The 18,386-nt window shown below is 35.5% G+C and overlaps 1 protein-coding gene across 1 annotated transcript in view; it reads left to right on the top strand.

Annotated features, from left to right (window-relative positions):
• Positions 1-18,386, top strand: part of LOC149208304 (uncharacterized) — a 356,138-nt gene that overhangs the window by 223,634 nt on the left and 114,118 nt on the right. Inside the window, exons 7-8 of the mRNA XM_089398295.1 lie at positions 11,782-12,147; positions 12,337-12,402. Coding sequence (XP_089254421.1) covers positions 11,782-12,147; positions 12,337-12,402 — 432 coding nt within the window. The remainder of the gene's footprint in view (positions 1-11,781; positions 12,148-12,336; positions 12,403-18,386) is intronic.

The following is an 18,386-nucleotide window of genomic DNA, read 5'->3' as shown; positions in this document are numbered from 1 at the left end:
CATTTTGTCCTATTGGAATTTGAGGAGTACCTTTCCCAAGTGATTGAGATTGTAAGGTACCTTGTAAAGGTTAGGTAAGTGGAACCCGAGGGGTACCAGATACCGATGAAATAGGTTGAGATGCAACAATAACCTGTGCAGGTCGACTTACATTTATTTGAACTCGTTGAGTTACAGATGGATGGTTTGGAATTTGAGATGAAGATGGCATATGTTGAGGATTCAATAATCGGTCTTAAAATGAGCTAGGTTGGACAAGAAAAATAGGTTTCCAAACATTGGTAACCATTCCAGGATAAGGAGGATTGTAACCGACTTGAGGTATACCAACAATAAGTTGCCCCCTGCCATAAGAGGAGGGGATGATGGAGGCCATTGTGATCTACATGGAGGGTACCCAACATAAGGAGAGTTAGGTTGTTGAAGATAACCTTGCCCACTAACATAAGGGTCAACCTGTTGTTCAATCATAGGTGTAGGTGGAGGAGAAGGAGCAGGTTGTGTAGCATTCATAAGAGAAGTACCAAATGGAATTTCCCAAAATGGATGACATGGGAGAGGTCCATGGATTGGAGGTTGCACCAGAGAAGGTACCAGATAAAGATTGATAACTGAGTGGGATGGACGGGCCACCATATAGATGTGCCTCTGGTGATGTTGCAAACATGGATGAGGAAGCAACATTTGATGTCTCAACCATAGTGGTGGACACGGTTTGGGAGTTCGGATTAGATCCAATCATGGTTAAAAATACCAATGAAGATTTCAGCGAGAAATCTGTGGGTAAGTCCTAAGAATTAGGTAAAAGAGTTTGTGTCGAAGTCTGAAGAGGAGGAAGAGGATAAGTCTGATAAAAATGAAGTCTGCTCCAATGAACAAGAGTAAACGGGTGAGGCTCTTCTTGGAGGATCTCTTCAATAATCACAAGTCCGTATGGAAGAGGTTCACCGTCGGGTCCAAGATATACAGTTGGAGGTTCTGTTTGAGAGAAAGGAAGAGAAGGAGAAGGACCTAAAGTAACTAGTGAAGATGGCTGAGGTTCCTCAGTTTCAACAACCTTAGGAAGTAAAGTATTTGACTCAAGGGAGTCAGGCTCAATAACCTTAGGCAATAATTTTTCAGGGGCTTCCATCTCGATTGTGTCAGATTCACCAACCAGAGTGGAAGTGATCTCGGGCTCAGTACTCAAATGGAAAGATGATTTTGGTTGATTAGATTCAGGAGGAGGACTAGAAATAGTTCTCGAATTTCTTGATTCGGTAGTTTGTGTTTTCTTATGCTTTTGACGACGGCCAGGAGTAGCCTCTGGTGGAAGTGGAGGCTTGTTTTGCATTTTACGCGAACGACAGAGTGGGGGATTTTGTTCTTCCACGTTGGATAATAAATTTTAGAAATTAACACAAAAATAAACAAAAAAGAGGGTAATCTAGGCATAAAGGATTACCAGGCAACCATGAACTACAATATACACCTTGGCGAAGGACTTAATGTACAACATCCAATCTCCTCGAATGTTGTGTTCGATGTATCATGGTATACAAGGTGGTTGACTTTGTTACCTATGGCGAGGATAGAAACCTATAGGGGACTCACAAAATATAATCGATGGTACATGGGAGTCCGTAGTAGTACTGTCTATTGCATAACCGTTCAATGAGAGCATTCCCATATACTTGACATATGTTGAGCACCATCTAATATACCTAAAGGTATGTGGAGAATGATCCTATAGACTCACGTACGTGGAACGCGATTTCACCCTCAGGATACAACGTTGGAAAACAACAACAACTCCTATGTTTAACAACGTTAGAACACGTCTCTAGCCTAGACCTCTAAATGCTTGCATTAATGTTAAAAATGCTCCTTAGGTTGATTCAATAAATTTTACTATTTATCTCAATTAAGTTTCAGTTTTAGGGCTCACCACAAATGTCACCTGAATATCCTAAAATGAAAACTAGCATGAGGAAATGGAATCTTTCTCATTCAATGAAAATATATTTAAGGCATTAAAGAGATAAAGAGTATGCAACAAACAATATGCAGAAAACAATATGCAAAATGAAATTCCCTTTTCAATGCGACTGTTCCAATTTCAATACATACACAAAACTCTAAATTCCAATGCAAAGATTTTTCTTTTCAAGTCACTTAATTTTCAAAAATGAAGAAAACTAAGATGAAAAGTCTAATCACTGATTCAAATAAGCTTTTCAGAATGATGACTAGAACACCAATTCATCTAAGCACTCAATGATCAAACAAAATCAGTTTGCAAACAACCTAATGATAAGAACAAAGGAAAATCTTCAAACAAATCCTTACCAAAGGTATCAAGACAAAAGAAAACCAAATGGAGGCTTCAGAGGGACCACAAGACACTCAAAGACTCAAGGAAGAGCAGCTGGAATCAAGGCTGGATCAGAGAGACAATCAAAGCAAAGACAAACTTGTGCATGAATAGGGGCTAACACAGGTGTAGAGAAGGCACCAGTGTTATGAAACACAGGCACAAAGAAGGCTTGACTGAGGTGCAACACTCTATCAAAGGACCAGAGGGTGTGTTGGTCTAGGGATACAAAGTTATAGAACAAGGATTGTGATTGGGACTCAATGAAAGGTCTTCCTAGCTTTGTTCTTGACTGGATAAGACAATAAAGGTACGGAAAATAGGTAAGAGAAACACAATGGACACAAAAACCACCAAGGGAATACATCGTTCCCTAATATGGTCACCAATTTGTTATGCAGAATCTACAACTGCAGACAAAAGTATCTTCCCTAGGTCTGGTGGACTGACTAGAACAACAAAGAGACAAAGGCACTAATGTTTTCCTTAAAGTAAATAGATAACGGGGTGAAGCCTACCTAGAATCTATAGTATGCTTCGCTTCTTCCTTAGCTTGAATGCTCCAATGCTAGCTCCAAATGTTATTATTAGAACCAAAGCAATCAGATAACACAAGCCAACAAACAAAATCTATGTAGCATCATCTAATCACTTTATTCAATAAATCAACATGGTATTGAAATATATGAAACCATAACATCATATATAGGAAAACAAATAACTCTTTACATGAATAGAAATGGAGAGTTACAACCAAAAATAGGTGTTGATCTTGTAAAATAGCTTCTCCAAGTTGACTTGTCCTTTTCTTGCCACAAAGTGCACCTCTAATCACCCTAATGCGTGGGAAGATATCTCTCACATCAACAGCATAAGGGTAGAATCACTCTCCAAAAGCCAACCCCTTGCCTATAGATGGCAACAAATATATAGGTGAAGGAGGTAGTTCATGAATTCTTATCCTTTTACCAGTTAGGGCTTGAGACACTCTTAATGGGATGATGAGATCAAGGGATAAGGGATGAAAACTCCAAGGTACGATAGGATAATATTTGAGACTTTTATCTGAGGTAAATGGTTACAACAGATCTTGGAAGCCTCTAGAAGAAGAGGCTTCGGGATTCTCTCTCTTTTTCTCGAATTTCTCGAACGAACGCAGGTGCATAGTGGAGGAACCTGTAGGTGATCAACACAATCCATAGTGGAGCAACCTGGTTGTCAACATTGTCCAATAGGAGGCTAGGGAGTGTTGGTCCTTAAAATGACTGAAACAAGGTGTTTTGAGGAAAAAACTCAAGCATAAGAATGAGTCATGCTTAGGGCTTTTTGTTATGATGATGAGAAGGAGGTCAAAAGATGTTGATTGATCCAGTTGAAGGCCCATTGACTAGATGTGACAAAATGGCCTATAACAATCTCCTCAAGATCCAAACAATACCTCCTCTTGAGACAACTTGAAACTTCTATAAGATCAGGTTAAAAATACTTTTAATACTCTAATGAAATGATGAAAAAGATGAAGAGGCTCCCAACTTAATGGAAATGAGGAGCAACTCCTAAATCCAAGGATTCACAAGTATGATGGATCTATCCTTATAATGGCACTTAAGTGATGGTATCCCTACAAGATTCAAAATGTTGAGAAATCTGGGAGCAACAGTAGTAGGTGATTTCTCTTACTTGATAACTGTTTGTGCTATATTTTTTACTTTTTTGGATTAGCTTCTTCTTTCACTTGTTTCTTCTTAGTCTTTAATTCATCAAATAACTACTAAACCATAAAGAATAATAAGACAAAGGACACAACATATAGGCAATCTATCAGGGCCAAAACCTCACCAATCTTGAGAGGAAAACCCACAAAATTATTCTTCTTATAAAATTTTGAATTTGACTAATTCCAAGACCTAGACTCTTGACCAAAAAATTCTCCAAGAACAACTCAAATTGCCTCAACTCAAGGTTAACCCTTTATTGATTCAACTACAATCTCCTCTACAATTTTTTTCCTTCGCTCCTGCAACACTTGTATGAAATTCTTGGCCTCTTTGACTGCAATTCTTGGCCTCCTGTAATGGACTATTCCTTTCGCACGTGTAGCAGACTTAGGGAAATTTTATCCCTTTTCCTTCTTTGCTTATCTTGAGATAGTCTCTTTGTGACTTCGGCTTGCAAGATACCCTCTTCCCTTGAATTTTTCTGACCTCCTTAAGGTATGCAATTCAGTCCTTCTGCAACAAGTGGATATCATATTACTTCCTCGCACATGTGATAGATTTAAGCTCTAAAATAGATGCAAGACTCTTGATTTCTTCTGATGAGAATTATCTCTTCCTTTGCTTCCTTTTTCTGACTCCTTTGTTCTTAGATCGAACTTGATGATCATGAATGAATTCCTCCTTAAGTGAGGTTGAGTCCTCTTATATATAGACTCTTTCTCTGTGCTTTTAGGATGACTCGATGCTTGTGAAGGCCGACTTGTTCCTTGCAATATGACTTGGTCTTTGGAGAGTTCTTTGACTTGATTTTGACATAAATAAATTCTTCTTACAATATGTAACATGCCCAAATGGGTCTTTCATACATGACAATGACTCACTTGAATTTATTACAAACCTAAGAGCTCACAATGGGAGCTGGACCTAAAAATAAATTTCCCTTGAGCATGAAATCCATGTCTCAAGATCAATAATAATAAATTTATTTTTCTCATTGCATCAAATACATAAAAACATGATTACACATGTCATTATGAAGACTAAGCCTAGCTACATATTTCAATGCTCCCTCTTAACTAGGGAGGTATTCATAATCCATACAAGGTACTTGGACATTCTCAATCTGAATAATTCTCATAAGAAGAGTCAGATTGGTAACACATCTATTTAACATCATATCATCCAACACAGGGAAAATTTTAAGGATGGAATTTTATCTTAAAGTTTAGAAACCTTGACGAATCTTACTAGTCCCAAATATGCAAATTATAAAAAAATTGGTGATATTTTTGTAGAAATATTATATTTCCAATGATTTTATATTATTCAGTATAATATTTGGGCGATTTTTAAGGTAAAATAATGGTGTCCTATAAAATTTGGGCAAATCATTTTAGAAAAAAATGGAAATTGGCGAATCTTATTTTTGAAAAAAGCATGGAAAATTAGCCCACTTGCGAATATTAGCCCCTAAAATTTTCCCTGATCCAACATTGTCATATAGAAAGGCCTTGACTAACATCTCTCTCTCCATGATATCAGAGCACAATGCTAGAGAGACCAATGATTAATAGATGCCATCATCATTGTCTCTCTCGGAATATAGCCCACCTGGGTTCTCTCATAGTATGTTCCACCATAACTATTATTATCTTGGATTCCCATTCATAAAAGAATATTGGTCCTCTATGACTACTCTTATCTTGGATGCTTTACCACATCTTCAAAGAGTATCAAATTCCAGATGCTTACCCAATCCTCCATTCTTTCTTCCCTAGTGAAGACAAGAATGATGTGGCTATCTCTCCCTCTCAACTAGGGAGGATATACCCATTATAAAAGGAATGCATCCATTCCTATAAAAGGAATTTACCCAAAATGTTCTTTTGGAATTGCACACCTCTCCCCTAGGAGGGCACTCAGGATTTTTAAAAACTTACCATAGGGTCAAGAAGGAATTTTTTTGGGAAAACCTTAAATCTGATATTCAGAAGTTTGTGGCAAAATGTTTGGTTTACCATCAAAATAAAGTTGAGATAATTAAGACCCTAGGTCTATTACAACCTTTAGCCATTCCAAGTTAGTGTTGGGAGGAGGTCCCAATGGATTTATCGTAGGTTTACCCAAGTCTGAAGCAAAGAGTCATCATGGTGGTAGTTGATAGACTTACCAAGTATGCACACTTTTGTGCATTATCTCATCTTTTTAAAGCCAGTACAATTGCTACTGCATTTATGGAAACAATTCAAAAGCTACATGGAAACCCAAATATTATTGTAAGTGACAGAGATCCCATTTCACTGGAAATTTTCGGACGAAATTATTTTCTGGTCTTGGTACTTAATTAACTCATAGCTCATCTTATCGTCCTCAATATGATGAGAAAATTGAGATAGTAATCAAATATTTGGAAGGATATCTTCATTGCTTTGTATATGATAAACAAATCATTGTTTTAAAAAACGACCGAGTCGACTACAACTCGGCCAGGTCAGATCGAGTCAATGCCTGGTCAGGTTGGCTTGGTGGCTGAAATGGAACGACTTGCTTGGTTGTTACTAAGCCAGTCATTGACTCGGTCGACTCAGTAACAACTCGGCCGACTCGGCTCTTTGACAAAAATCATGAAGCACAATTGTAAAAAGTTGTTTCGCCTCCTACATATCAATGGTTGGGTTGTTTTTTATTGCATATTTATAGCCCTAAAGTAATCTATCACTGTGAGAAAGTTTTGAAAATTACAAGGCCGAAGTATGGTTATCCTAGTGGCATGAATTAGAAAACTGAAACACTGCATAGAACCATACAATGTTTTTAAAAAGGCAAACATTTTGGCAATGGACTAATAAATACATATTTACCTCTGATTGTTCTGGAGCTTGACCAGAATAAAATCAAGGGTTTTGAGACTTCATTAGGGGCAGAGAATTGATATTATTGTTGTTGTAGTCTAGTGATTGTACTTAGGCTGAGGCAAAAAAGAATCTTGGCATTGGTGGCTAAATATGAACTTTGTATTAGACAGTGCACTGAGTGCCATTTTGATATAATGGATATATTCATGAGCCTACTTTGATCATATGCTGTCTTCTCTCTATATTCTAAAGCTTTGTGTTTGGAAACATGAATGAAAATCTTTAAAATTATGTTTTTTATAAAAAATAAATATTTAATGTATTTTTTACAATGACCGAGTCATTGAAATCAAACCGGCCGAGTCGATATTGAGTTGGAGTCAGAGTCGGAGCCGACCCTCGGCCGTTTCCGAACCAGAGTCAGAGTTTTAAAACATTGAAACAAACACAATGGGTCAAGTGGTTACCTATGGCTGAATGCCGGCATAACACTTCCTTCCATACTACAACAAAAATGACCCCATTTATGGCACTTTATGGATATCATCCACCATCCATCACACCATTTTTAAGAGAAAATCCTAAGGTTCAAGTAGTGGAAGATCACATTGAGCATCAACCAACTCTTAAAGAATAACCTCAATCTAGCACAAAATCGAATGAAACGAGCATATCAACATCGCAGTGAATGAAATTTTGACGTAGGCGACTAAGTATTTTTACAACTACAACCATACAAACAAATCACCCTCAAGCAAGCTAAGAAGGATAATAAATTATCACCCAGGTACTATGGTGTTTACAAAGTGTTGCAAAAGATTGATACTATGGCATACAAATTGGAGTTGCCTGCATATTCTCGAGTACACCCAGTTTTCCATGTTTCATACTTAAAGAAGGTTATTAGTGACAAGCTCCTAATTCACACAATATTTCCAGAACTTGACGAAGAAGGAAAAATCATATTGGATCCTAAAGCAATCACAGAAACAAGAACCCAACAACTAAGGAATCAATCAATTTCAGAGTATCTCATTAAGCAGAAGAACTTACCCGCTAAAGATTCCACATGGGAGGATGAGAATTTTATACAAGAGCGTCCAAAACTACTCGAACGTTGAGGACACCACTTTTTTTGATGGAGAAGGGCATGCTAGGTCCCTATAATACTAGTGTGCCCCCCTTATTGGTATTGTTAGTGTAGCCCCATTATTGTTATTTTTAATGTAGCCCCCATATTGTTATTGTTGTGCCCTTACATTATTATTGTTATGTAGGCTCTGATTATATTGTGACCCCTTAGACTTCTATATATAAAAAGTAGGTATTGTCATTTGTATCATCCAAGAATTGTTCATTTATGTGATGAAAAGGAGGTTGCCCCTCGAAGAGGCTCAAGTTGTTTATATATCTTTTCTTTTGTTTTGTGAGTTGGTTACATAACACCACAACATCAAATTTACACCCAACATAATCTTCATTCATTAAATTTTCTCAGTAAAATTCAGGGTTAGACTCACACACAATACGTAGAAAAAATGTAGTTTCTTGGCACCTCGAAGCTCAGCACCATTGGGGAAATCGACCTCAAAGAATTGGACCTCTATAAATCGAATCATTTGAAGCAAATTTGTCTTAGATAATTAACTCGTCTCACCAACAAATTGACCTCCCTTTTTCTTGTCTCGTATGGCCCCTGCACACTATAGAATTTGCCCCTGGATGATTCGTCCTCCTCTACAATTCAACCCTTTTCTTTCAACAACTTGGCCTCCATTTTTCCTAAACCTAGCCTAATCCCTACTGCATTTTTCCTCACTTCTCTTCAGTCTAGTTGAGCCTCTTGCTCTACATAAAATCACTTCCTCCAATTGTGTGCCTTCACATCTCCCTTGGGCTTATTTTATAATTTCATGAAGCCAAAATACCAACCCTAATCCCCTAAGTAATTAATGGATAGGATTAAATCATAAGCCTCACTTGAGATCAATGGTTGAGATAATATCTAAGTCAATTAAATGATTTCATTATTTATCCTTATAACTTTGGATTTTAGTCCACATTAATTAATTAGATTATTATTGTACTTTTCCTAAGTTAACCTTAGGAAAGCAATCATAAATCACTTACTCCACATAGCAAGCTCCCCACCAAGCAAGCTCCTAAAAAGACAATCACACATATTCTACATGCTAAGACGCCAAGCCAATGTAGAAAGAATTTTTTTTGTATAAAGATGGATTCCACTCAATGTTATTTTGGTCATATGCACCTTTCCTTGTTGTATACATGATAAAATTTTCATATTTGTATATAATGGTTTGGATTCATAACATGCACATGAATAATTGTGTTTTTTTTAAGATTTGAATATTTTATGTATTTTTGGTCAACTAGTTTTTAGGTCCGATTTTTTTCCAGTTTTGATTATGTTCACATTTTTGGGGACCACTAGTTCGATAGTAAGTTCAATTTTCATAACAATGGTAGAATGTGGGAGTTCAAAGGAAACTTCTAAGAAAAGAAAGATAACCTAAGTTAAAAAAAAAATGCAACATAGGTAATTGTCTAACCAAGTTGATCACTATGTTTAACCTATATATATATATATATATATATGGCATGTTGATCACTATGTTTAATCAACACCAAAAGAAATATATATATATATATCTATATATCTATATATATATATATATATGTATGTTAGAATCTTTATTTGATCAAACAAGCTACAAAAATTTCTTAACGTAACTCTAATCATAAAAATAGTTACATAGAATAATTAATTTACCAAAATTATTTAAGATAAAACTAAATAAAATTTAGTTAGTTTACAATGTATGTTTTTAAACATTGGGAATCCAATTAAACCCTTCTCTAAAAGCCTAGTAAGAATCACAATTGAAAACTCAATCAAATGACTCACTACAATGTTGAAAAACCCAATTTAATATAAATGGACCGTTTTTCAACACAACAATATTGTTCAAAGCTTCTAATCTCTTAAAAATAGTTTATCAAATGAAGGAAGACAACTTTTTCCTAACCATTTGTCAAGAGCAAAGCACCCTTTAAAAGGGTAAACTTGTGGCATACCTAAATTATATTAATATGCAATAATAAATGGAAAACAAAGTTGCTATAACTAATTATTTTAATATTTATAGAAAAAATCACATATCTTAATATATATCACTATAATTTTTTAGGGAAGAAATAATTTTATACTCTATATCAAAAAATATACATGTTTTGATTTTCAAAGAACGTTTAAATAATAAGAATTGAAGCCATTACAAGGATATACTCATTATGAGTTTATGAATTTAACATATTACATGTAGGAATTGAACCCAAAAGAGGAGGATAATAACATTTCTCTTAGTCAGGTGAGTGAGGTTGAGAGCTCATGTTTTTAATATATCACAATAAAAATAAATATAAAACTAGAACTATAATATTGTTGGTTATTAAATAAAATTGTTAACAACAACATCATCATCATAATAATTGAACAAGATCTAGGAATGCACTGAGCATCTAGAGGAATAAGCCTGGAATTAAGATGAATCTAACTTGGTACTCTTGCATTCCATAGTGGATTTCATAATAACAAATATTACGGGCTTGTAAACCACAATAATTTTATAGTTAACATATATATATCATCATGAAAAAGGTTGTAACAATAACATCTAGATCTATTTTAAATCTAGATTAAAATTAGATTTAACATGTTACTCTTACACTCTATAATGAATTTCCTCAAACTTTTAAATAAGTTTTTCATAACAAATACTACTAACTAATAAACACAATAATTTTATAATTTAATTTAATTAAAATTATATATAATATTTTTTATAATTTTAATTATCAATATAATTTTATTTTTTCACCCATCAAAATGTTTAAAAACTCTCCGCTCAATAATAATACATGACTATTCCTCTTTAACAGCAAGCTGTAGATATAACTGTAACTGGTCCATGACATTCACAGGTGATCTTGTGCCAATATTTGCTGGCAAGATATTTTGTCAAAAATAGTTGCCAAGTTTTTATTAATTTTTAAGTCTGGTGCTGAATTATATCTGGTGTCATATTATATATGAATGCTTTTAGTCATTAGTCATTTCTTTTTCTTTGATGTTGGGCAAAGGATTAAGCATATGTACTATGAATTTAATTTCATCATAGTTTCCGTATCAAATGTTTTATACACAATGTGTACCGTGGTATGAAGTAACACACAATGTGATAGGCTCTTAAAGATTAGGGTGGATTAGATGTCTCTGTATGAGTGCCCTTTAATAGGTCAGGGTGGGTATTCTTATGTAAGGTGAGTAATTAATAATATAGGATTATAGAAATTGGCATTGTTGTAGAGAAAATAGAGTCTAAACAAAAATAATCTCTTTTATAAAAGATATGAAATATTTGTATTATGATCTTTTAAATATAGAATATTTGTATTACATTTTTTAATCTAGAGCACAGTCAAATTTTATAATTTGTCATAAAAATTAATTTCTATGTTCATTTGTGCTTTTTCATATGAACTTTTATAATTTGTCATAAAAATTAATTTCTAGGTTCATTTGTGCTTTTTCATATCAACTTTTTAGTTGATGATATTTCAAAATATCCACTTTCTAGTTGATTATATTTCAAAAATGATAGTGGTTATAATGAAATTGCCAAGAAATTTGGAGGGAAAAAAACATTTTGAATCTCTATGTCCATTACAATAAAAAATGATGGGCAAGGCCGTTTCGTTTTTTAAATATTTTTGCAGGTCACTGTTTATAATTTTTTTTATTTATTTTAACTTTATAATCTTTGGATTTTAGCATCCCATTCAGCCTGTTTTCAGCGCAACACGACTATCCTTGCTTGATCGTGGCTTTGTATATGCGATTGCTCATATAAGAGGTGGTGGTGAGATGGGACGGAAGTGGTATGAAGATGGAAAATTCCTGAAGAAAAAGAACACTTTTACGGATTTTATTGCTTGCGCAGAATATTTATTAAATAATCAATTTGGTTCGAAGGACAAAATCTGTATCCATGGAGGGAGTGCAGGGGGGCTTCTTATGGGTGCAGTGTTGAACATGAGGCCTGATTTATTTAAAGCAGCAGTGGTGAGAGTGCCTTTCGTAGATGTCCTTACAACAATGCTAGATCCTAGCATCCCGTTGACTACTAATGAGTGGGAGGTAAATTTTGGTTGGAATTTCATTGTTACTAGATTTCATTTCTAAACTAAAGCATTGAACCAAATGAGAGGCAGAACCATGTTTGTTTTATTTTGGTGTGTATGAACGCAAAAGTTGCCTGTAATTTCGTATAAGTTTTGAGCTGTCGTATGAATGCCAATCGATATATTACTATATGATCTTTTGCAGGAGTGGGGTGATCCACGAGAAGAGAAATTCTACTTTTACATGAAATCCTATTCTCCAGTCGACAATGTGAGTACCATTTATTAACTTAATCTTCATTGTTGAGGTCTTGGTTGATGTGAACTTGCGTTTTAACCGTTTTTGTTTCGAATTTATTTACCATATTAAAATCGTCTTAAATTGATGTCTAATGAAAGTGTATCACATGAGCTCTTATTCTTCAAGTATTCACTGAGCTCTTATTCTTCAAGTATTTTTCTAGTGAAAGTGTATTACAGGAACTCTCACTATTTAAGGGCTTTTCGAGAATATATGGTTAGTTTCAACATCCCGAGGGCATCTTAGGTCTGTTAGATCTTGAAATATTTCTGAAATTTGCAATGGACATATAGATGCCATTTTAAACTAGGAATGAGATTTTGACTCAACAATTAATTTAATTGGGATTAACTTTGGTTTCCACTGAATCGAAATTAATTTGGGTTTGACTGAACAATTAATTCAATTTAAATTAATTTATAAACAAAATGATTTTTTTTCAAAGTATTTTTTTGATTAATTTAATAAAAACGTAATAAATAATTTTAAAAACTTGAGTTTAAGTAGTTTAATCTATAGAATTCTAATACTAAATCTATTTATACATTGAAATAAAAAAAAATATTTCATTTATAAATTAAACTAGCCACATACGTGACAGTTGACCATTATTACCGAAAATTGACCATAATCACTAAGTCCCTAACAAAAGCGGCTATTCCCTTTCCACCCGGTTGATCGTTATGGTCTGTGAGCTGGTCCAATACAGACCCCACCCTTATTAGGGGTTTGCATCTCTGTCTATAATGACCTTGTCTACCAACTATTCTTTACTCTTCGTTTCTTCGTTGTTTCCTGTGATCTTTATCTAGATATCCTCTCTATCTCTTTTTCTCGTACCATTTCCGATACCCATAAAATTCCAATATCCTATAGATTTAAAAACAATTCTCCTACCATTTCCGATACCCATAAAATTCCAATATTCCAATATCCTATACCTGTAAAAGCAATTCTCCATGCTTCCTTATTTTCGAGTTATACGCCTTTCGCTACTTCTCATCATCTAGATCTTTGATTAGTTTGCATGTGGCCAACTGTCTATACTCAATGGTGGATATTATATTTGTTTCCACACATTATAGTTATGCCCATTAAATTCCTAAGCATCCTAAATCATTGCATTATGTGAGCTCAGCAATCTGGTTTCATCCATGGCAGACCGAAACAATTTTATTCTAAGGAAATGAAATTTTTGATACTTACCTACGTCCCCTCCTTCAAGACTCTCTTGGCTGCTAAATTCACAACGTTGTTGCTAAGAGTATTGAGTTTCTAGCATTCCATCCATGTGAGCACAATCGTATGCAATTTGTCGTTCAAAATGATTCGTGCAATCATTGCAAGCAAAAACGTATGCAATTTGTCGTTCAAAATTATTCGTGCAATCATTGCAAGCAAAAACGTATGCAACAAAGTACAAGAGCTTTTTGAAAAGCATGAGATGTATTATATTGAGGCCAAAAGCTGAGATGTATTATATTGAGGCTATATAATAGAACAGATAGTACAAAAGCTTTTTGAAAAGCATGAGGACAAAACTGGACACCCTGTGCATCGGGGGAGAACAGAAAGAGGGACTGACACACATATAACCAGATACAGATTATACATAAAGAAAAGCCTAAGATATACAATAGATTGCCAGATAAAGACACCGGAAATATATGGCAATATATGGCCAAGCTTGTACCTGAACATATGACTTAATATTAATTATTATCTAATCATAATAATTAGGTTTTATAATATTAATTTTAAAAAGTGTAGTTTAATTTATAGTCGAAATAGTTTTTTAATGGGAATTCACTAAAATCTGGCAATATAATTTCAAGATTTTTTGTTATTTAAAATAATTTTTTTGAATACATAAATGGATTCAACACCTTGAAAAATCCATGGGGCACTCGAATTATGCAGATTAAACAATTTAAACTCAAGGTTTTAAAAATCTTTGTTGGATTTTGATTAAAATTAACCAAAAAATGGTTGTAAAAGAGACCATTTCCTTTATAAGTTAGACTAAGCTAGGTTTAATATTGAGTTTTAAGGGGTTTTAATATAAGTTAAATATTCAACTAAGTGAGTAAGTTTTAATTAATATTGATACCTTAGTTTTTAACCATAATATTTTGTTTTTATAACCTTAGTGTTTTATTTTTGTAGCCCTACTTATTCTTGCAACGTACAATGATCTATAACTGGATGATACACCATAGCTAATCATTGGTCAAGAGAAGACCAAAAACTACTCTCTTGAGATGTGTGCATGTTAATGATAATATCATTAATTCTATCATTAATATTGTTAATCATATTATTAGAGTGAATATAATTTTTTATTTTATTTTTGGTAATAATTGTTAAACACACATGGGCAGCAAGAACAATATGAAAGATAAAACATGACAATACAATTTTATTAACAATTGATATACATTTATAGTACATTGTTTGACCGTTGGGTTCCACATCCCAAGGTCTCTTGGACTCCTTTTGTCCATTCGGCTTCCACACTAACCCATTGAGGATTAGGTGTCCAACATTCCCCCCCTTAATCCGAAGGGTTATGTATGAGTCCAAGAAGAGAGCTGAAATACAAAATGTGCAAAAATGCATGGCAACACTAGGCTGAATGTGCTCTCTGAAATGTTGATATAAAGGGTGGTGGTTTAAGGATGACCACCAACACTGGAACGCTTAGTGCAGTTCTCGGAACTCTTCCAAAACTGACAAGAAACTGAAGTTTTTTGCTAGAGGAAGTGCTCCTATTGTTTTGAAGAGGGAAACCTTTAACCATGAAAGGGAGGTCTCACCCCGCATAAAAGGAAGAACTTCAACCTGAAAAGGGAAGTCTCAAACTGTGATGGTTTAAGGATGACCAACAACTCTGGAATGCTTAATGCAATTCCCGGAACTCTTCCAAAACTAGCAAGAAGCTGGAGTCTTCTGCTAGAGGAAGTGTTCTCAATTTTGTTCCTGGAATTCTTCCAAAACTGGCAAGAAGCTGAAGTCTTCTGCTAGAGGAAGTGTCCCAGATTACCGAATGAAGGCATGTTCACGGCATCTTTGTCTCTGGCTACAACTCTAAAACTGGTGTGGCAGGTTGTGGCTCAGGCTTGCTTGATGTGACTTTGAAGCTTGTAGATGACCATCATTTCCCCCCTGTCAGATACAAGGTGAGATGATGGAGAAAACTCAACTGCAAGACTATTCAATACTCTAGAACAAGTTCTGACATGTGTTTGGAATATCTTCTTGGCTGTTGATGCCCATTGCCAAGAAGCGATCCATCCAAGATGAATCTTTGTTCTTGCAGGACGTTTGTTTCTGAAGCATCTGTGTGAAGAATGGCTAGTTTTATGACAGTGCTCACATGGATGAAGATCAAAACAGTGATCTTTCAGATGGCCAACTCGGTCACAGTGTTGGCATTTTACGATCTGTTGTTGTGGAAGAGGAGCAGAATCTGGAACAGCTGGCGGTGAACTGTCATGAATGAATCCAACACTCTGAAACTGAATGGGCTTTGAGTAATCTGGAATATGAAAGGACAAGTCCTTGTCATATCCAAGACCAGTTATGTGCTTGTTGTGGACAAGCTGTTCCCAAGGTCTGATGATGGGCTTGAGAAGTGCAGACTGAGTTTCTGCATCTGCATGTACAAATGCTTCTTTATGGGGTACTAAATCTGAATGAAATGTAACATTATTGACTTGCTGTTTATGGGAGTCTGTTTCATTGTTCTGAACAGAAACAGGTTCAGAATGATGATTCCTCTGTTTTAATTCTTCTTGTTGTCTCTGAGTTTCAAGCTGCAAAAAATCAATTTCCTCTTGTGCATTTTGTAGACAGACCTGAATGTCTGTGAGAGAAACTTTGTTGACTTTTAATGTATCATGATTAGAGGAATGTATCAGAGTTTTTAATAACTCTAATTTTTCATTAATTCGAGCCATATTTTCCAGTGTCAAAATTACACCTTTTTAAAAAACTGATCACAACTATGACCCAATGAGTAAAAGTAACACCCACTCACAGTACAAAGACACAGAAAAATCCTTTGTAAATGTGCAACAAATGAATCAGGGAATCAATGCATATATATGTAGAGAGAGACTATAATGAGTTTTAATACCACAACTGAGGCAACAACAACTGCAAACTTGCTTGGATCCTTCAAGTACTCCTTCACTTTCAAATAATAAATGATGACTATCAAAACTTCAATAATTATAACACCATGTCATGGGTAGGACTTGAATACTCATATGCTTTGATTGGGGTACAAATTAATATTCTCTGATCTTGCCACTTTCTAGCAATGAAGGGAAGCAATGAGAGCAAATTCCAGCAAGGACTTTCAGACCCAGAATGCTGCTCCAACACTTGCTCAGGTCATAGGCATGGGAATGAGTCTCTAGCACGCTGAAACAATAGTGATAGACCTCCTTACATGTCCAAATACTTAGCAAACTGTACAGTGCTGGTCATATATACCATAGCATTTTACCATGACCTTTCAAGAAGAGCCTTCCAACTATGCACAATTTCAGGAAAACCTCCAAGAGATTAGAGAATACTCGACCCTGCTTCAGATGTATATGCAGCCAATTATTAAGGAGATTTGACTCTTTGACAGTGATAAAATCTGCCCACAAAGGACAACTTGAACAAAAACTTAACTAAACAACGAGCAAATTGGAAGATAGAACCTGATAATTAAATGTCAGCTAACACAAATTAATAGATATGCAATTATCAGTCCCCAAAATGGCACCTCAAGATTTGTTTATGATGTACGCTGCCCAGGAAATGGAAGAATAGATTCCCTCTTCACCACAGTCCTTGTATCATCATCAAACCACACTCATTCAACTTCTGAGATAGCATACAGTCCCTTCAATGCAGCTACAACAATAACAGAGGGTGGAATGATGACTTTAGGCCCCGCAGAAAGAACTCCAGAATTTGTGGTTATGCCCATAAACGAAGTACGACCTCTTGATTGTTGGTTTCACACCCCAACCAGATGACATGGCCAAACACATTCAGCGCAAATGTAGTCAAAATATTCTGGATGGAGGGACAAATTCAGTGAAATGAGAAGCACACTTGATGCAAATACTTGACAAGGATTATAGTTCAGTTGCAACGAAGAAATGCTCTTACAACATCATCGTTGACATCGACATCCAAGCAACAAGATGTGCCCTGGAGAATTTCAAAATGTTCTGCTTCCCCTGATGTGCTTCCCCAAGCTTCATGCACGGTGTGAGAAGGGTCAATGTATGACTAAGATTATGAACCAGTGGAGTGGTGGTGCAATGTGATAGCGCAACAGTCATCGAGCCTTGGAGACACGAACACGCAAATCCGCAACAGCACGTGAGTAGGTGAACGTGTTGGTTCGTTGAGTTCCCGACTCGTTCTTTATTTTCCTCCTCTGGTGGAATGAATGGAAGAACGAACCGACTGTATTGCTTGGAAACCACAACTAATACTCATATAGCTTGTGGAGAACAACGTAGGGCTGCTTAGAGCTTCAATACATGTGCACGATCATAGTTTAATTCTCGCCCTGCAAACTTGTAACAGAGGCTTTGTATACGTTATAAAACAGAGGAGGCAGTTTGGACAGGTGGTATGCGGAGGAGTATGTGTGGCGGAAGTTGCTCCTGCTCCTGCTGTCAATGCCAAGGCAAAGGCACCCAAGGACAAGAAGCCCCGAGCTGCCAAGGGCTCGAAACAGGCTCCTTCTCACCCTATGTATTTACTGATTATCATATAAGCAATTTCAACTTTGAAGGAGAGGACGGGTTCCAGTCAGTTCAAGCTTTCTAAATTTATTGGTGCAAAATATAAAGTTGTTCTCCCTGGAAATGATGAGAAATTACAGTTGGTTTAACTCCGCAAGTTATCTAAAAGCGACAAGATTACCAAGGTTAAGGGTT

This window comes from Pinus tabuliformis, chromosome 1_2 (genome assembly GCF_031772625.1).
Source record: "Pinus tabuliformis cultivar Carrire ecotype Pingquan chromosome 1_2, CPIR1, whole genome shotgun sequence".
Taxonomy (NCBI): domain Eukaryota; kingdom Viridiplantae; phylum Streptophyta; class Pinopsida; order Pinales; family Pinaceae; genus Pinus; species Pinus tabuliformis.
This window is presented reverse-complemented; position numbering and strand designations above follow the sequence as displayed.